Source organism: Thermobia domestica, chromosome 15, assembly GCF_964235325.1.
Source record: "Thermobia domestica chromosome 15, izTheDome1.hap1.1, whole genome shotgun sequence".
NCBI classification, from domain to species: domain Eukaryota; kingdom Metazoa; phylum Arthropoda; class Insecta; order Zygentoma; family Lepismatidae; genus Thermobia; species Thermobia domestica.
The window spans coordinates 176,051,686-176,071,728 of record NC_137468.1 but is presented as its reverse complement, the minus strand read 5'-3'; the positions used below and the strand labels follow the sequence as shown (position 1 = coordinate 176,071,728).

Below are 20,043 nucleotides of genomic sequence, written 5' to 3'. Positions count from 1 at the left end.
TCATCACCATATTATAGTACATTTGCAAGCCTAGTGCCAGTAAAAATTTAGGGGGGAGTGGCCCCTCTAGATCCCCTGGATACGGGCCTGGATCCCCCTAATTACGCCATTGGATATATCTATCGGATATTTCACATAAAACAAGTGCTTATAAATCACAAATGATTGGAGATAAAACAATAAAACAGAGAGTAAAATGTCAGAAGGCAAATTGAAATGAGCGTTCTGCTTCCTCTACAGGGCCATCTGTGATGGGGTTCTGGATGTAACTTCAAACTTTAAAATAACAAGGTATATAAAAGTTTATATCGAAAAAAAAAAAAAACAACTTGTACACGAAAAAAATTTTCCTATAAAATTTGTTTGTTTCTGGTATTTTTAATTAATATAACGTATTAATAAAAATGTTTTTTTTATATATATATATAAAATTTTCGGGTGACCTACCAGAAATCCATATGTGACAAGCAGCAAAACGCTCCAATTGATACATTTTGATATTTCCCTAGTTCACTTTTGTTTTATCCTTTCATTTCCAATACTTTGTGATTTATAAACACGGAATGTTTTATCTGAAACTCCTTGAATATATATATATATATATATATATATATATATATATATATATATATATATATATATATATAGGTGGATCCAAGGGGGCTATAGGGGCTACAGCCCCCTCCCCCTTGACGCTCAGGTATACACAATAAAATAGGCTTCAATTCTGTTTTGCACTGGATAAAACAGCAAAATATGGTTTAGCCCTTCCCTTTATCATATCCTCGATCCGCCCATATATATATATATATATATATATATATATATATATACATTTCTTGTTGTCTTTCACAGTTTTTGTTCTATGTAGATGAAGCACGCAGTCAGAAATTTTTGTTCAATACTAGAAGCCACTACGTCTATGTATAGTATTGAACGGGTATTATTCTGCATCCGAAAAGACGATAAGTAATTTTAAAATATGTCCTCCTATATTTTCAGAAAAAAATTATAGAACTATTATATTTTTATAAGAGATTATGAAGTGAAAGATCAAATTTTAATACTACATCAATCATTTTCCAGTTACACAAATATAGTTTTATTGAGAAAGTGTACTACCTCAGTTACGCATTTAACATGATACCAGTTTCTTGGTATCTGTTCTGCACCTGGAATTATTTTAACATCTTTCCCCCACCTGCTCTGTTTTAATTTAGTTTGTTCCGAAATGTGAATTGCTTCAATGTGTCTTTTAGAGGAAGCGTATTTATCGAATCCTTTCCTCCGTTCTCATGATAATTTTCAATTGTAATATCCTGTCACAGTAAAATAATGATCCAGTAGGCCGTTCCTTAAAAACTCCTTCCAAAGATAGCGAAATGCTTCGTTCCTTAAAACAAAATATTCTATCAAGGTTCTGTGTGATATCCTACCACTGACTTTGGAAACAACATTCTTCTTAATCACTTTTTTTTTTTTTTTTTTTTTTTTTTTTTTTGAGGTCCTCACGTAGATTGGGCTGAGCAGGTATATGGTCCCCAGGATCCATCGATTGGGCAAAGCAACTCGAGGTTGTAGCTTTTGCACTATTAACAACTTAGTCGGAATATTATCAACTGACTCTTTAATGCCATGTATTTCATTGTGAGTGTTTGTCACTTGCGGATCATTGGTTTGAGCCTGAAGTCACACTATTTTCTCATTACAAAGGAAAGCAATAAAATTACAAAGGAAAGTATTAACACAGTTTTCTTTTTAGATCCGCAATATAAACACCGATTTACAATAATAAATCTTGAGAATTTGAAAGAATTATTCCTTAGATAACATTACTTTGTTCCAAATCAAAAGCTTTCTACGTTGATTCACTAGCCTCTTGTGAGTGATATTTCTTAAACTCAAAAATAGGATTTTTTAAAAAGTTTTATAACACTGTACATTTGAATTGAAAGTCCAAATTATTTATGCCATCTAAGATCCTCTAATGAAACTATTTAACAGGAGCTATTTGTAATGTAAAGTTTATCATACTTCCATTACGCAGGAACAAATGTGGAATATCAATTTAAATTAAAAAAAAAAAAAAAAATCAGTCTAGTATGAAATGAAGTAGATTATATTCTTTTTAAGACTGGTTGTAGACACGCCGGGCTTTGTTCCATTACTATGTTTTACATATTCGGGATAATCTGGTGAGATTCAAAAGGTCAGCGGAACAATACACACACACACAGACACACAGACACACACACACACACACACACACACACACACACACACACACACACACACACATACATACATACATACATACAGGGTGTTTCAAAACAACACCGACAACGTTAGGGAAATGATTCCTGACACCAAAATAAGACAAAAAGTATAGACCAATCTGGGTGCACAAATGCTTCCTTTCGGAGTTATAGGCTGTCGAAAACATGAAGAAAACGAACTTTAAAGGCCCGTAGCTCCAAAACTATGGAACCTACCGTAGTCGGGTCAAGACTTTACTTAGGAACTAATATGTGCTCTACCCAAAAATACATGTTTCAGAATCCTAAGGTACTCACGCAACAATTTTTACAGAAGTAGTTAGTGAGTACTTTAGGTTATATGCCCGTAGCCAAACTGCCTGTACAAAAATTGTTGCGTGAGTACCTTAGGATTCTGAAACATATTTTTGGATAGAGCACATATTAGTTCCTAAGTAAAGTATTGACCCGACTACAGTAGGTCCCATAGTTTTGGAGCTATGTACATCTTCACCAGTTCCTTTTGCCTGGCCTCCAAAACGTCCCGATCTGACAACATCAGACAATGTTCTTCGGAGTTTCATAAAGCAACAAGTAAGAAACACTCGATATCACCCAACGCAGGAATTACGAGCAGCTGTAGAACACGCCTTCACCCTCGTGACTTCGGAGTATCTACGCAAAACATCTGCGAAAACTTGGCGCAAAATTCAGTTGTGTTACGACATGGATGGTGATCATACCGATGTTTATGACTCTTAAGACTCTAAAGACTTCAAGGTAACTGTGTACAGACATTCTACCAAAACTAACACTATACTGTTGAAACTAAAGGGGGGTACGCTCACTTCCAGACCATCCTGTAGATGGGATTGAATAACGCTTTAAATATCAACCAATAAAACTTACAGGTCGTGACTATATCTTGTAAACAAAACTTCCTTTTTTCCTTCTAAACCTTTGTGTTAAGCTCCGCTTCCGTCAATATGTTGGATCTCTGATAATTAGTGTGTATTGATTTAAATAGAAAATCTATTGAACTGATTTTTTAGTGCCTCTATTGATATTCGAATACGGCTCTCCTTTGTGTGAAAATTGAAATTAATGAATTGTATGTTTGGCATTTATTTATTTATAATTAAAAGAACTATATATAGCCTGCTAAAATGATCATACACGATATAAGTATTCTGCTATTAATGGCAGATCACTGGCCGCTTCCAACAAGCTCTTAGTCTTCAGATACGATTTTTCTCTTTTGATTCCGTCCATCAATCGTAGCTTCCTTTGACCCCTCCCTCTCTCCCTGCCACTATACCATCTAGTACGTTCCTCATGATAGGTTTCCTTCTTAATCAATGTCCCAACCAGTTTCTTTTCCTCTAATATACAGGGTGTTTCAAAACAACACCGACAACGTTTGGGAGGTGATTCCTGACACCAAGGTAAGACAAAAAGTATAGACCAACTTGGGAGCACAAATGCTTCCTTTTGGAGTTATAGGCTGTCGAAAATATGAGAAAATGAAATTTAAAGATCCATAGCTTCAAAACTATGGGACCTACCACAGTCAGGTCAAGACTTAACTTAGGAACTAATATTTGCGGTACACAGGAATACAAGTTTGAGAATAAAAAGATATTCATGCAACAATTTTTACAGAGGAAGTTTGGCTATGGACATTTAATTTGAAGTACTCACCACTACAAAAATTATTGTGGAAGTACCGTAGGATTGTGAAATTTAGACATTTGGATAGGACACATACTAGTTCCTAAGTGAAGAGTTGATCCACTAAGGTAGGTCTTATAGTTTTAGAGCTATGTTTTGTTGTTGTTGTTTTCGGCAGCCTATGTCTCACAAAAAAAAAAATTGTGCACCCAGGTTGATCTATACTTTTTGTCTTAACCTGGTGTCAGGAATCACTTCCCAAACTTTGTCGGTGTTGTTTTGAAACACCCTGTATAAATTTCTTCTTTTCTTTCCCACCATTTCTAATACCCTCTCATTCGTTTCCCGCTCGGTCCATATAATTCTTTCGAAATGTACACACCGACATTTCGAAAGCTTGCAGTAGTTTTTGTAATGTCCTTGTTTCTGCTTCAAACAGTATAATACTCCACATGAAGCATTTTATGAATCTTTCCTCTGAACTTTTTATTCAAAGTCCCAAGAAACAAACTTTTCTTCCTCCTAAAGATTTGTTTCACCATTGGTTTCCTTTATTTCATTTCACGTTCGCACTTCATATCACCACTAATAATACTACCCAGGTACCGAAAAATAGTCACCTGCTCTATTTTTTCCCCTCCTATTTCTATATTTGACAGCCATTGCTTGGTTCCAATCATCATGGTTTTCGTCTTTCCAACATTATATAGGTAGATAGATAGAAAGATAGATAGATATAGATATACAGGGTATGCTCAAGAAGTAATTATACTAGCCGCCGCGCAACGCTCCAGTCGCCACCAGAGCGCTCTCAATGGGTAGTATCGGTGGTGGGGGCCTTACCTAAGCATAGCACCGCGCAGAAGTCGCTTCTAAGCAGTGAGAGAATGAGGATCGGTCATTGAGCAAAGTGTGTTTTATTTTATTTTATTTTATTTTATTTATTTATTTAGTCTTATTTTACATGGCGAAGTTAAAGCTAATCATGCCTTGTCTCCCACTTGACCATGCAATGATCGTGATTAGTTATACAATAATAATAATAATAATAAATATGTATAAAATATATAAAACATTCCCAATCATACACACACCCACACATCACATTTTGATCATGGAATAAAAAGCGAAAATGGGTCAGACGATAAATAAGCGATACGCCATCAAGTTCTGCGTTCGCTTGAGCAAAATTGCTTCAGAGACTCTTGCCTTGATTGAGCAGACCTACGGAGACAATGCCATCTTGAGAGCCCAGGTTTCTCGCTGGCATACGGACTTCAAAGACGGGCGGGAGACAGTTGAGGACAAAAATCGATCTGGATATCCTTCGACGAGTTCTTCGGATGAAGACGTGTCAAAGGTGAAAGAACTCTTGAACTCCGACCATCGGTTGAGTCTGCGATTAATAGCGGAAGAACTTAACATGTGCAACTCAATGGTACACAACATTGTAACTAAGAATAATTATGAACACGAGAAAAGTTCGTGCAAAAATTAGTACCAAAAGTGTTGAATGCTGAACTAAAACAACGACGAGTTGACGTGTGCCGTGAAATGATGGAGGTTGTGGAAGGTAAAGCACACTTTTTCCTGTTCTCCAAAGTGAAAACCGCCCTGAAAGGTCGTCATCTACAAGGCTGTAACCAAAAGGCATTTCGGAAGTTGAATTTCAGGGAGCGTATTAATCATGGAAATCGCGCTGGAAGCGGTGCATCGACGCCCAGGGAGACTATTTTGAAGAAGTTTGAGGAGTCGTTAAAATTAGATGAATAAATCCCTGTTTACAGACCAAATCTCATTACTTCTTAGACAAACCATTGAGTTAATTTTGAGTTTAACGTCCCGTTCAGCAGCGAGGCTATATGAGACGTGGACCTACTGATTAACGTAGAATCCGAACCACATGAGCTCCCGCCGGGAATCGAACTCGGGTCTCCCGCACCAACGGTGCGTACGCGAACCGCTTAGCCACGAAGGAGCTCATCCCCGGGGTTGAGTTGGACTGTACCGAGTTGCGGTCAAACCGTGGGAATCGGTAGCTAGTGCCTAGCAAAATGCAAAACTGCTGATTTAATAAGGTTCTTAAGCCAAAGAAAATAAAATATTTATACATCGCTCAAAGAAATAACATTATGTGCTAGTTATTACACAATGAACTTATATTCTCAATCTGCATGGACATTAGAAAATACTTCAGAGCTCAATAGAAAATGAAATAGACAATCTTAATCATAAATAATAAATTACATTTCCTAATACTTATAATTCTTGCGGATAATGGTGCTACTGTAAAGAAGATGTTATTACTAACGATTATTCCAATTTTGTTATTCAAAAGAAACGTTATTTATTTAGGAGTTTTGTTCAAAAGTAACGAAATGTTCTCTATTATAACTCAGAGTCAAGTATTATCACGTATTAACAATATCACTTTCCAGAACTACCAAAAATCACAAGATATTTTGCTATAGCCTCATAATTATTTCCAATGCTTGTGATGTTGAAAATACTCCTGTTTATTTCGAAATATATGCACATTAACACGTTCCAAAGTAAAATTACGAATCTCTTTCACTTCCCTTTTACAAAAAAAAAAAAAAAAAAAACTCAATTTCTAACCTTATTACTATATTTTATCTCTTTTACAATTACGAAAACTTTTGTTTTATTGGCAAAATTTCAATTGTCATATCAGAATGATTATGCATTATCTACATAAATTAAAAGTCTGTTTGTTTACATAATCTACGCATTGTTTATCAGAATGATTATGCATTGTCTACATATATTACAAAGTCTTTGTTTACATAGTCTACGCATTATTTACCAGAATGATTGGCATTGTCAACATAGATTACAAAGTCCGTTGTTTACATTATTTACGCATTGTTTATCGGAATGATCATGTGTAGATTACAAAGTCTGTTTGTTTACATTGTCTATGCATTGTTTATCAGAATGATTATACATTGTCTTCATAGATTACAAAATCTGTTTACAATGTCTATGCATTGTTTATCAGAGTGATTATGCATTGGCTAGATAGATTACAAAGTTTGTTTACATTGTCTACGCGTCGTTTATCTGAATGATTATGCTTTGTCTACGTAGATTACAAAGTCTGTTTGCTTACATTGTTCCACATTCTTTACATGTAAATGTAGACTGTCAATTTTTACACCAGGACATCTAGACATCATCATTGTTATATTGATATTTGAAACATTTGTTTGCATATCTTTAACTATATTATTAGATAAACAATTGTTCGTTTTTCTTTCTAGCAGCTTGTCGATGACGACGGCAGCGTGGAAACGGCTCTGATCAACTACCTTTTCGCCAAGCAGATTGTCAACCGATTACGAAGCCAGCTGGATGTCAGTGACCTCCAGAGGAAAAGGAGTTACTGGAAGCAGTGTGCTTTCAACGCAGTCTCCTGTTTTGGCAAATAAATTCATTCCGTCGCTCGAACCAAACGTCATGATTACGTTCATTTGTTTGTTCATTTGCCAGTTTCTTTCATTAAGTACTTACCCCTTCCAAAACAAAAGAACACTTGTTATTCTTCAAACCAAATTGGTCAGCGCAGCACAGCTTCAATCCTTTATTCCTTTTTGTGACGTCATAAACATGGCTGATTACTTTTTAAAAAAATATTTTGTGGTCTCCGTAGATAACTGAGAAGTTTTAAATAATTTTCTAAAAAACAAAGCGAAAACCAGTTTAGAAAATGTTGAACCTTAAATTCCAAATTTAAATAACTTTCACACTTATAAAGTAATCGCAATAATTAGTTTTGGGGCCCTGTATTAGTATTTTTTTTCTTGTGACCGGTGGCGGCTTTTGAGGTTGTCATATTGACTTTAAAAAAATATCGCTACACGCTAAAGGAAGAAAAGTTACAAAATTCCCTAATTGTTGTTTACGGAAACAAGGATATTTGGTAACTTTTCTTTCCTTAGCCTGTACTCATTAAATTTAATATTTTCCAATGTGAATTCCTTCAAGAGCCGCCATTAATTCTGTCTAAACTTAATAGTAGTATTGTGTGAGTTTAATTATATGGTAAGATATTTATTAACTTAACAATATTGTGATTTAAAAGGAAAACTTGAAGAGATTTTAGGCCTAAAGATATTTTTTCAATATATGTACGTTAATAAATATGCTCTATCTTTTATGTTACTCTGTGTATATATATTTAAAAAACACTCTACGTACGCTTCTAAAGCTTGTCATATTAATGTAAATATATTCTACTATTTTGATTTCCTGTCAGTTTTCAATTTATTAAAATCAAATAATAAACTACCTTGTTTTAACCTAGTGTCTCCATAGCACATTCCTTATAATAATACCTTCCTTTCGTGGGTTAATTTAATGCATTATATTTATAGTATATTTTCCAAACATGAAAATTTGAATTTATTCTTCACTATTTGTTGAATGTTATTAGTTATTAGAGATTCAGTCAATAAATTTTTATTTTACAAAAATATTTTGCTGTATTTATTTCCATTGTTGTGTTCCGAAACTCATTCAGATATTTTTAAATTTGAAAAGATTGAGTTTGTAAGGGATATTTCCAAACTGAAAAATGATTGAACAAATCTGAAAAGTAGATTTGCCAGAAACCTTAATGATTGAACAAATCTGAGGAATGGTTTTACTAGAAACCTTAATGATTCAACAAATACGAGGAGTGGAATAACTAGAATCCTTAAAGGAGCAGTTCGACTTAGAAATGCATTTTTTACAATTCATTTCCATTTGTAGAGTAGAAAATTCTAAAAGGAATGGTGTTTGTTTGATCGCGATACGTTCAGTCGTTAGCGAGTAACAGAGGAAGAAAGATTTTGTGATGACGTCATAGGTGGGCAAAGAGCGAGAGCAGGCTTACATACTACACAGTGCCAAGCATTTCGTTTGTGGGAGGTGCGGTTTCCTTTTCCAGAACTGATTGCAAAGACTTACAAATATCATCTGCATATAGAAAATGATATCTGATGGTGGGCTGTACAAACGTTTTTATATTATAAAACGTATCCTATAAAGCATGAGTTCAGCGTTTCAAAAAAAAAAAAAAAAAAAAAAAATCGAAACCAATATGTAAATAGATGGCGGACGAGATTGCTGCAACACCTAAGTACCTTTTCTTTAATCATTCTTCCGATTCCCAAACATAAGTATGTTCATTTTCACGTTTTGTTGCAATTTTTAACGCTGACCTTATAATTTTGTGCTTCAAGGTATGTACAGAAGCGTAACATATGAGGCAAAAATGAAATAACATCTGTAAAGTTTGCCAGAATACGAAAAACACTTCACCGGTTAAATTTCTTTTATTCTCGAAGCTGTCCGCGGAACAACTCTCATCACCCGTTTCATCATCATTGTCACACGATACAGAGAAATTAAACGATGGATCAATGTCTTGAGGAACAGTCATCGTCACTGATTCCTTCTACAAGCCGGTATATTTCACTCCCTAATTCATATTATATAGCTTATTTCTAAAGCAATATCTTGAGAATCATGAGTGACATCGTCTCTATTACTCTCTAATGCTTCGTCTTGACTACAACCATCAATTGCGTCTTGTACGATATTTGTATGTTGGTAACTGGACATAGATCGGTGCTTGTTCAATGGCTCGGATTTTAAACCTTTCAATAATATAGTTGGAACAGCATTCTTCATCAGTTTGCGTGTAAATAATTATCCTGGCATTAGCCAGAAGTGGTTCTAGACGGTAAAAACTCAGGGGGGGGGAGTCAGAACCCAGACTATGATATGTATATCATGTTTACTAAAAACTTTCAAAAATATCTAAATAATAGCTTAAATCAATTTTGTCACTCAAAAACTGGGGGGCCTAGGCCCCCGGCTCCAGCCTAGATCCGCCACTGGCATTAACTTTTCTTTCAGTAAACTTGACTTCTCGAAGACAAGCTCTTCAAGATGTTTGGAACACGAGTGATTTTATTTGGTTTCTTTTTTTTTTCTTTCTTTTTTTTCATTGATTTTCTTGGGCCATAATTTATATCGATCTGGTGATTTCTCACAACTTAGAAACGTAAGAAAAGATACTTTACGTCCTCATCTTTAATTGCACAAGAATTACAACCGAAAACACAGCAGGTGTTAGGCATTTCTACTTCACTTCACAGATACAGCACGCGCTGTACTAACATGTGTTTTCTACTTCACACTAGTGTTTCTTTCAGGAAAAAAAATTCCGGAAGGGGGGACACTTGGTATTCGGAGAGGCACATTATTTTTACACAGTACTATTATATTTATTACATTATAGACGTATTATTTTGGTCTCCTCCGGAGGAATCTCTCAGAGCTCCGGGAGACAGTGCCACCCTAAAAACATGTCTGGAAGAAACACTGTTTCGCACAACAAACGTAATTACTGCTCTCTCTCTCTCTACTCTTTTTTATACTAATGCTATAGGAAAAACAACTAACAGAAACTTCCCTCAAGAAATCAACACAGAGCAAGACTGCTAACAAATCCAAAACACAATCTATTAAATCCAATGCACTATTAAAGGTTTATCAGCTGCGTACAAGGGAGTGGTTGCTGACTCACATTGAGTTTCTCGCGTCCCACCAATGACGTCACCATTTACGATTCATCAAAAACAAATGCCTGTAGAAGCTGAACGAGACGGCCTATCAAGATATAAAAAAATACGGGTCTCTTATTTTTTGTTTCTCTTTCTATTGCACCAAACTTGTTTTTAACTCGAACTGCTCCTTTAATGATTCAACAAATCTGAGAAGTGAACTTACTAGAAATCTTACTGATTGAACAAATTTGAGAAATGGATTTATTAGAAACCTTAATGATTGAACAAATCTGAGAAGTGAATTTATTAGAAACCTTAATGATTAAACAAATCTGAGGAATGAATTTATTAGAAACCTTAATGATTAAACAAATCTGAGGAATGGATTTATTAGAAACCTTTATGATTAAACAAATCTGAGGAATGAATTTATTAGAAACCTTAATGATTAAACAAATCTGAGGAGTGAATTTATTAGAAACCTTAATGATTGAACAAATCTGAGAAATGGGTTTATTAGAAACATTAATGATATTATTATTATTATTATAAACAAAATTGTAGCAGCATTTGACCATAAGTAAGTTATGACACAATACAATTTTAAGATCGTCTGTGCAAATCCTTTTACGGACACAAATAAAAGACAGGAAGACTCTTAAAGGGAGTGAATTACTATAGAGAAACATTTAAATGTAGTATTTTAATACATTGCTTGTTGGGGTAAGTTTGTGGCGAACTTAAATAAGTGATGGATGATTCAAAATGCAAATATTTTTTCTAATAATTCTATATCCGAGTATATCTCATTGAGGGTCCACAAACCTTCGAAGTTGTCAGTTTCCAATAGGTTTTGTCATCCACATTAAAGCAAAGAACCTGAAATGTCTATCAATCTTCTATGCGTAGCTCCTCTACTGGTTGCCTTTCACAAGGGTATCAACATTAACGTCCTAGTGGCAATATGAAACTAACAGGGTCAAAACGACGCCTAAAATTTGGAGTAGAAAAATAAAGACATGTTTCTTGAAAATTTGAATGAGAACCGGCAAATCTACACAAAATTTGGATTCACAGATTCAAGTGAAAGAGGTCTTGATTAAAATCGGCAAGGGGTACCATAAAATGGAGATTTTTTCGATTATTTTTGTCAATATCTCCCACCGTTTGCAAGACTTGAGCCTACTTCCGGTTGGAGTTTCTAATTCATTTATGATCAGTGTTTTCTTTATTCTTGCATGCAGTATGTAATAAGCAAATACATTACACACATAATTAATTATAGTGTCAATGATATACGGGGGTCAAAACACTGTAAACAATAAAGATTCACCTTAGACTGAAGAAATGGTTATAATTCGTTTTTCATTATCATTTGGCAATGAAACAAAGGCCTGAGAGATATACTGCTCCCATATACAATTATGTGGTGTTGGAATGTATAACTCATAGGATATGTTGTTTTTACTCTAAAACTTCAACACTTCTGTGTACCCCTAGAAATGTAATAAAGAAATACGATCCATGTTTTTTTTTCTTTTTAATATTCAATTAGAACTGGACAATCTACACAAAATTTGGAATTGATCAGCGAAAACGAAACATTTCTAGTAGTTGTGGTTTTCGAGATCTCATTGTCGAACGGATTGAAGACAAACATATAAGCTTTTCTTGACCACAAATATATAAACCTAGCATTTTAATATATAGATACTGCAAAGGCTATTCACAAGCTTCACCACCAATATGATATATACGAACATACATTGTTGTCAACTCGAGCGTATTTTACTTATTTTCGAAATCCACTTCAGGAAAAGTATAAGAAATATAACCGTGGTTTACTACATGAACCCAATTGTTGTCTCTTGGAAAGTACTTGTAAGCTCTCAGAAGGAAGATAATTCCAACACCGGACGAGAACAAATGATAACTGGAGCGAAGTGTCTGAAGAGCTTTGCAATAGAGTATGTGCATAGAAGGGCTTTAAAAACTCCGATCTGTTCATTCACTTGGCAACAATAAATATAAAAATAACAAACAATACTACCGTCCTGCTTTTTTTTTTTTTTTTTTTTAGCTTTCTTTCCTTTCTTCATTTGGTTCATCGACTCTCCTCCGAACATACAATAGTAAAGTAACGAAAGTCACATAGGCATCCAACATACGGCACGTGCAGTTCACAAAGGAATCAAATCCTCTTTCTGGTCATTTTGGACATATTTCGTTCGTCTTTAAGATGTCATGTGAAGCTCCTTTCAGAACCTAAAAGATTCATATCCAGATGTTATACAAGTAAATAACGTTATATCTTATTTATTTATTTATTTTTTATTACAACTTTGCTAACTGGATTTTATTTCAGCATGCTCTGAAAGCCCTTCGACAAAGATAAATGGTAAAATGAGGTCAAAATAACCAGTTGTCTAACCAAGAGAGGTCGTGAAATTAACATATTTTCCTGTACTAGGTATAAATACCTACAAGAGGGGATTTGTTTTGTGACCTACCGGGATTTGCAAGAGCCAATGCCAATTTGACTGGTTACCAAACAGTTTACTGGTATCACTTCCCGGTGTTCTCCCCAGTATGGCGCTGTTACCAGCTTATTTTTTTTTTATGTTAGACTTGAATGCCTTAGAGCTATAGATTATACAGTTAAAATAAATGAATAAATAAACTTTTTTTTTGCTTGCATGACATAATCAATAGTAGGCTAAAAACCAGGTGAAAGTAGTTTCTTTTCTGTATTTTTTGTTGAAACTCGTCATAGAAATTAGAAACTCTAAGAACATATTGTTACCCCATGGTGTACTGTACCATGATCGTAAAAATTTTGTTTTAACTAACAGAGTGTATTGCAACAAAGGGTTTTTAAATACTCTCTGCGCCGGAAATATTAAGTATAAAACAGACCAAATAAAAGAATCAATTAAGAAAGTTACATTAAGAGTGTTGGTTATCTGTTATACATCTTTGTTATATAGGCTGCTGGTTTATATGAGAAGGTACAGTACTCATTTTGGAGCATCAGAACCTTTGAATCATAAGTGCTAATGAAATGAAATTGCTACCTAGGGAAGGCCTGTCTTCATAGATATTTTTTGATTTATAAACCAAGGACACTAGATTCCACGTTCGCCTTTACGAATGTCACCAGAAACATAAGTCGATGATAAGAATTTCTGTTTAGAAACGGAAAAATTCGCGAATCGGAAACAGATGTGACACCATTTGTGGAAAAATGGGAATGTTAATGGGTATAATAGGTGGAATGGAAACTTTCCGAAACAATAATGACATATTGTCACTAAGTGCTGATATTCCACTGCCAAATTGGACGATTTCACTGCAACTTTTGGGGAGGGACCATTCAGACTCAGAATATATATATATATATATATATATATATATATATATATATATATATATATATATATATATATATATATATATATATATATATGAGGATTTTAAAGCCAAATTGCATTCAAATCATACCAAATATTGTATATTCATAAATACAATTGGGGATCGACATGAGCTTTGGTTCCCCGGGCCCCCTCGGCTTCCCTGGGTTCGGCGTCCTTGCACACGGCCGTGTTAAAAAAAAAAAAAAAACTTTACCGTTCTGGCAACACTGACAATACCAGAGGTGTCAACACATGTGGCTACGGATTAACTGTTACAAACTATTGTAAACTTACAAACCATTAAATAAGTCAGTGTAAGAAGAAGATACATTATTACTTTCACTCAATGATTTGCAAGTTCCTTTTTTTTTTTTTTTTTTTTGTAATAATCTATCCGTAGCCCCATGTGTTGACACTGTCTAATACCATCGATATTGCCATATTGCGCCATAATCTCAGAAAATAAGTGCTTTTACGACTCACTACTATCGCGACCGTAGGATCCTCACTTGGTACCAATGTATCGTTCTTGTTTCAGAACGAGGTTCTTCGTGGCTAAGCGGTTAGCGTACGCGACTTTGGCGCGGGAGACTCGGATTCCGTTCCCGACAGGAGCTCATGAGGTTCGGATTCCACGTTAATCAGTAGGTAGACGTCTCATATAGCCTTGTTGCTGATAAGAACGTTATACTCAAAATCAACTCAATTCTTGTTTCAGAACGATGCATTCCCATCAAACCTACCCATTAACATTGACATTTGTCAACAAACGATTCCACATCTGTCTTTAATTCGTGGGTTCCACGTTTCGTCAGAAATATCACAATCTTTGCTTGTTTCTAGCATTCGTGAGAACGAATTTCGAACCCAATTTCCCTGGTTTATATCACAAAAGTATCTACACATTCACGTTTTCCTCAGATAGGATCATTTACATCTATAATTCAAACGTTTTGATGCTCCGAATCTCGGGTTGCGCGATTTTCCGAACACTCTGTATTTCAATGTCCTTTGCTTTGTGAAAATTTAGTTATCTGATATTTAATTTAAATATTTGTTCAAAGTTTTTTTCCCTAAGAAAATAATAAATCCTATTGATAATACAAATACCTGAGTTTCGTTTCGCAGATGTCAAACCACGGCACACTTCCAAATTACGTCAATTCAATGTTGAATAGATTTCCTATTTTGGCAAAGTGATATGGTGGACATGGCATGTTCTCTTGTGAGGCAAAACATATCCCCTTTATGTCGCTATATATTATCGTACTTTTTCTATCAGCGTTGAAACCGGAAATAATTATTTTCTCTCACTTCCGGTTTGAGTAGAGAGATAACGGAGAAGATGTAACCTACAAGGTGCCTCCCCATGTTTTTTTCCCGCGCTCCAGTAGGTCATAGCACGTTCAGGCGTGTTGAGTTAGGTGGGCGGGATCCTCAGCTTTGCAGTGCACTCAAGGCCAGTCTGCTTCGAGCATCGATAGTGTCAGGATCCCTGATTAAGTGCATCCCTGTTTTGAAACCACGCCATTTGGGACACACCCAGTATTCTTGTGATGCAGAATTGATGGCAAGAAACCGCTTCTTGATATCTCTTACCGTTTTTCCTTTGATACCTGTCGACAGAAAGACGGACGGACATATCTCAACTTTTTTTTATTAAAAAGATATTAATTTAATGAAGGATGGTAAAATGTAACAGTTACGAGAAATAAAATATAGAGACGAACACAAAGTTGGTAAACATAGAGTCAATAGATGGCTGCATTTCTAATCATGTAACTGTAGTCAGAACATCCACACGCTCACAAAATTATTCTCGTCAAAAAGTGTAGGAAATATAACATTTTTACATTGTCGTTACCTGTTATAAATATTAAGAGGGTAATAACAAATAAGTAAAAATTAATGCAAATTCTCAATTTGAGTTACTAGGTATATTACTTTGGTTGGCGATATGAAAGATACAAAAATAATATAACTGTATCTATCTACCTGATATACGAGGTTTCCAGGATATACTATATATTTTGCTTACATCCGAGTCATTGTTCTTAGCAACTTGAAATATATCGTTGGTCATTAACTAATAACAGTTACTATTATTGTAATGGCTTCCGCTCATCATCCTAGCTTTTCATGGATATTAGTAACAACTAGGTGTTATATGCATAGAAAGTATAGCCTTCGGCCAGCTGGGGACTTAACCCCAGACCCTGTTTGCGTGACCCATAGCCTCACACTGAGCATATCCCTAAGATGTATCTACTATTAACAAACCCTTTTTTCAAGCCTCTTTCTAATGCATACACTCGAAAGCGCTCAAAAAAAAAAAAAAAAAAAGTAATTATTTGAAATTAAAAGCATAAACACCCACTCAAGATATGGCAATCTTATTTTAAGATTTGCGCATCGGAAAATGGTGAAATACAATATCTAATTAGTTTAAACGAGAAACGCACATACCGAATTTCTTCCCTCTAACCTTAAGAATTTTTCAGAAGAGAACATCTTATTATACGTAATAGTGGTAATATCTACCTCATGTTGCTTCTCATCCTCTTTTGTTTCCCCCGTACTTTAAATGGGCCTAGGTGGCTCAGTGGTAGTGCGTTTACCTCTGGTGCATAAAGTCCTTGGTTCGATTCCAGCTCTCACTAAGTAAAATGTGCAGTGGACAATCACTAAGTGCGTGGTCTTTTCAGGGTTCTCCCGTTTCCTCCCACTTTCTTCATTCCGCCACCACTGTCTCCTTTTGCCTAGCCGTCATAAGGATGGGGCCTAAAAGTTAAAAGATTTGTACATCAAATATCAAAAAACGCTTCGAAACGTGTCTAATTATATTAAATGTGACGTCCATATTCCCAATTTCTGGGGATTGACTTTTACACCATCGCTTGATACAGGAAATAAGGTCTTTCTCACTATTAAATGTTTCACCTCGCAGGTGGGCCTTCAGACGACCGAAGAGGAAAAAATCAGACGGAGCCAAGTCCGGACTGTAGGGAAGATGAGGAACAATTTTCCAACCCATTTTCGTGATTTTCTCCTGCGTCACAAGGGTTGTATGGGATTTGGCATTGTCATGGTGTAGACTGAGAAGCTTACAATGAAGCTGTGTTCTGTAGGCCTTGATGCACGTCACAGCTTGTCCAATGACAAACCAGTCATTTCAGCAAGCCGTCGTGTCGTCACACATCTGTCATTTTGAATGATTTGATTAATGGTCTCCTTATTTACACCACTCACTACCGACGATGGTCTACCGCATCGCGGATTGTCCAATAGAGAGAAATCACCTTCTTTAAGCCTCTGCAACCACCGCTGGTTACTGCTGCGATCCAATGTGTCCTCCCCATAAACAGGGAGCAACTTCATATGAATCGATGTGGTAGAGTCATCACCGGTCTTGAAGAGGAACTCCATCACCGACCGTTGTCACAACCTGACATCTACTTCGTGGTCCATTATGGCTCACCTGTAAATAAAAGAAAATACTTTTATATACCAACTTATAGCTAAATGTTCCAAGTATGTTCACAAAAAATTTCATTCTTCTCCTGCAACAAATAAAAGAATTAGAGACAACTGTGCAAAACTTTCTGAACACCCTTTGTACTAAATTTCATATCCTTAACCTTAATGAATTTCAAGAAATGGCCATCTAGTTCTAACAATTGTAAATCCACCCGTTTTCTTCCCACTTTTTTATTCTCTTTTAGGGCAAATATCAAGAAAATGTGGAACAGCTGTCTAATTATTTTAAATGAGAAGTCCAGATACCGAAGTTCGTGCCTCTAATCTTAAAAAATTCTGAGATATGGGCATCTTATTATAATAATTGTAATTGTCGTCCATTTTCCTTTCTCACGTTCTTTTCTTCCCTTCTAGATCAAATATCATAAAACATCGAAACAATTGTGTAATTATTTTAAATGGAAAGTTCAGATACGGAATTTCATGTCTTTAATCTTCAGAGATTCCCAAATATGGCAAATTTAATTTAATAATTGCAATCCCCCTTTCGCCCTCTTCCCCGTCGAATTTACAAAATTCATTCCTTAGTGGGCTTTATATTATAAGTTCAATGCTCTGTCTAAATTTCAAGACTCTAGCTTAAGCGGTTTGATTTGAGCGTTGATCAATCTGTCAGTCAGGAGTCGTTATTTTATATATAGAGATCAATATTGTGCTGTTTCGACTTCAGTGTACTTTCGTTCAGTTAGCTAGTTCTATAGCATTACCGAGATGTTATTTGCAACACCACTCAACACCGTCTTTGCTAATCGTGTTGGACCCTCGGTGCTGAAATAACGAGCTAACGTAGTTGTCATGCTGAGACCAGTAGTCTGTGCTATAATTGTTTTAAAACTTCATGTTGAGACCAGTAGTCTGTATTATAATTGTTTTATCACTATTTTTTTTTATCTATGTAGACTTGAAGACAAATCAGAACAATGAGATCATATTAAAATCCCTGTTCATTTCAAAGTTGAAAACCCCTCTACTGAGAAACAAAGATGGTACTCGTACTCAACACTCTTAACGGAGAACTTTATAGCAGGTACAGCCATAAAAAAAGAAAGGAAACCGGTCATTCATCTATCTGAATTTCTATCCGAAAGATAAAGGTTGTCCCCTGGAGTGCCAGAAGAAAATTTTCTAGGGGACATCTCCATGGTTGCTATTTTATGTCTGGTATTTAATATACATTGTTTGCTATTATGTATACATTTTCATGAGCCAGGAGTCCTATCCTCTTTGGGCACCCATAGTTGTCCCCTTTATTCTGGAGGGACTATATGACCCTGTCGGACGTGAGGATCCATATTTTCTTGCTACGCCGAACACTCATAATTCTTGGAATATTTCCACAACGCAAATAGCAGGCGTATGTAAACGCCGTGATCGACCGTAAGTACAGGTCAAACTGGTCCAATGTATAATGTGGAAAGCGGAATATTTAAGACGGAAGCAGCCACTTCGTCAACATCTTCAATCAGTTTTTAGTACCAATGAAGATGAGTACTCAAAAACAGTCAATAAGTGCACCGTTACTGTATGTACTCGACCATGGGCATAACGATACGGCAACAACTAAAAAAAAAATTGTCATGCGAAAGGGGACGATGCAGTGAACACCATTACAGCAACTCGTTGTTTACAGAATTTTGTGTTGAAGATCAATCAAGGTCCAACAGCCCCAAAGTAACAGATTCTGAGGTCATATAACACGCCATTTAGGAAAATCAATCTACCAAGAACGACAATTATCAAACCAACGTGCAGGGGTGTAATTTCAGACTTGGCTTTAAGGGGAAAAGAACACCACCGACAAAACACCTCCAGGTTTTGTATATTTCTAAACAATCGATTAAAGTATATGTATTCCTCAAACTCTTGGGGGCGGCAATTGCCTCCTCCTGCCCCCTAAATGACAACCCTGTTAATGTGGCATGTCCCAGTCAACTGTAGTGTGTTACTCTTACGAACCAAGGAAATCTTTAGGAGCAACCGACCACATTGTGTCAGCCGAGTTCAGCCTCAGAGGAGTGTGGTTGTGTACCGACAACTGCTGAAAAATTCGTGTGATGTATTCTGAAATGGATTGTCACATGGGATGAAAAATGGGTGTTTTTTTCTGAAATCCGAATATGCAAAAAACAGTGATAGAAAAAACTTCCAGAACCAATCGTCACAAAGTGCCATTTCGAACATAAAGTCATTCTCTGTGTAATGAAACTACGAGGGACAATAGACTTTGAGTTCATTTCTAATGATCGTACCATCAACATCAATGCTGACCTTTTTTCCGAACAGTTGGAGCCGATATATGCTTCACGACGCCAAAATTATCGTGTATTGGTGAACGAAAGCTCGCCCTGCTACAACAATATAACACAAATTTACACATGAGTCGAAAATCACAACAAAAAAATAAGAAATTTAATAGCATCAAATTAAATCCGGCATGGTGTCCTGTCCTCGCTCCTTGGGACTTTTACCTGTTTCGGTCCATGGCGTACTACCTGAAATTACGATGCTTCCCCAACCAGCAGGAGGTGGGAATACTAGTGACTGACTTCTTTGCTGTCTTAGAACAAGACATGAAATCGATGAACT

The 20,043-nt window shown here is 35.8% G+C and overlaps 1 protein-coding gene across 2 annotated transcripts in view; it reads left to right on the top strand.

Annotated features, from left to right (window-relative positions):
• The window catches only part of LOC145671965 (allatostatin C-like), a 330,694-nt gene extending 322,283 nt beyond the window's left edge, over positions 1-8,411 (top strand). Inside the window, exon 3 of one of the 2 annotated variants that reach the window (XM_081741159.1) lies at positions 7,214-8,411. In XM_081741159.1, the coding sequence (XP_081597285.1) occupies positions 7,214-7,378 (165 nt within the window). In that variant the 3' untranslated portion in view covers positions 7,379-8,411. Of the gene's footprint in view, positions 1-7,210 lie in introns of both variants that reach the window. The other variant, XM_081741158.1, reaches the window with a different exon arrangement.
• The last annotated feature ends 11,632 nt before the right edge of the window (positions 8,412-20,043 follow it).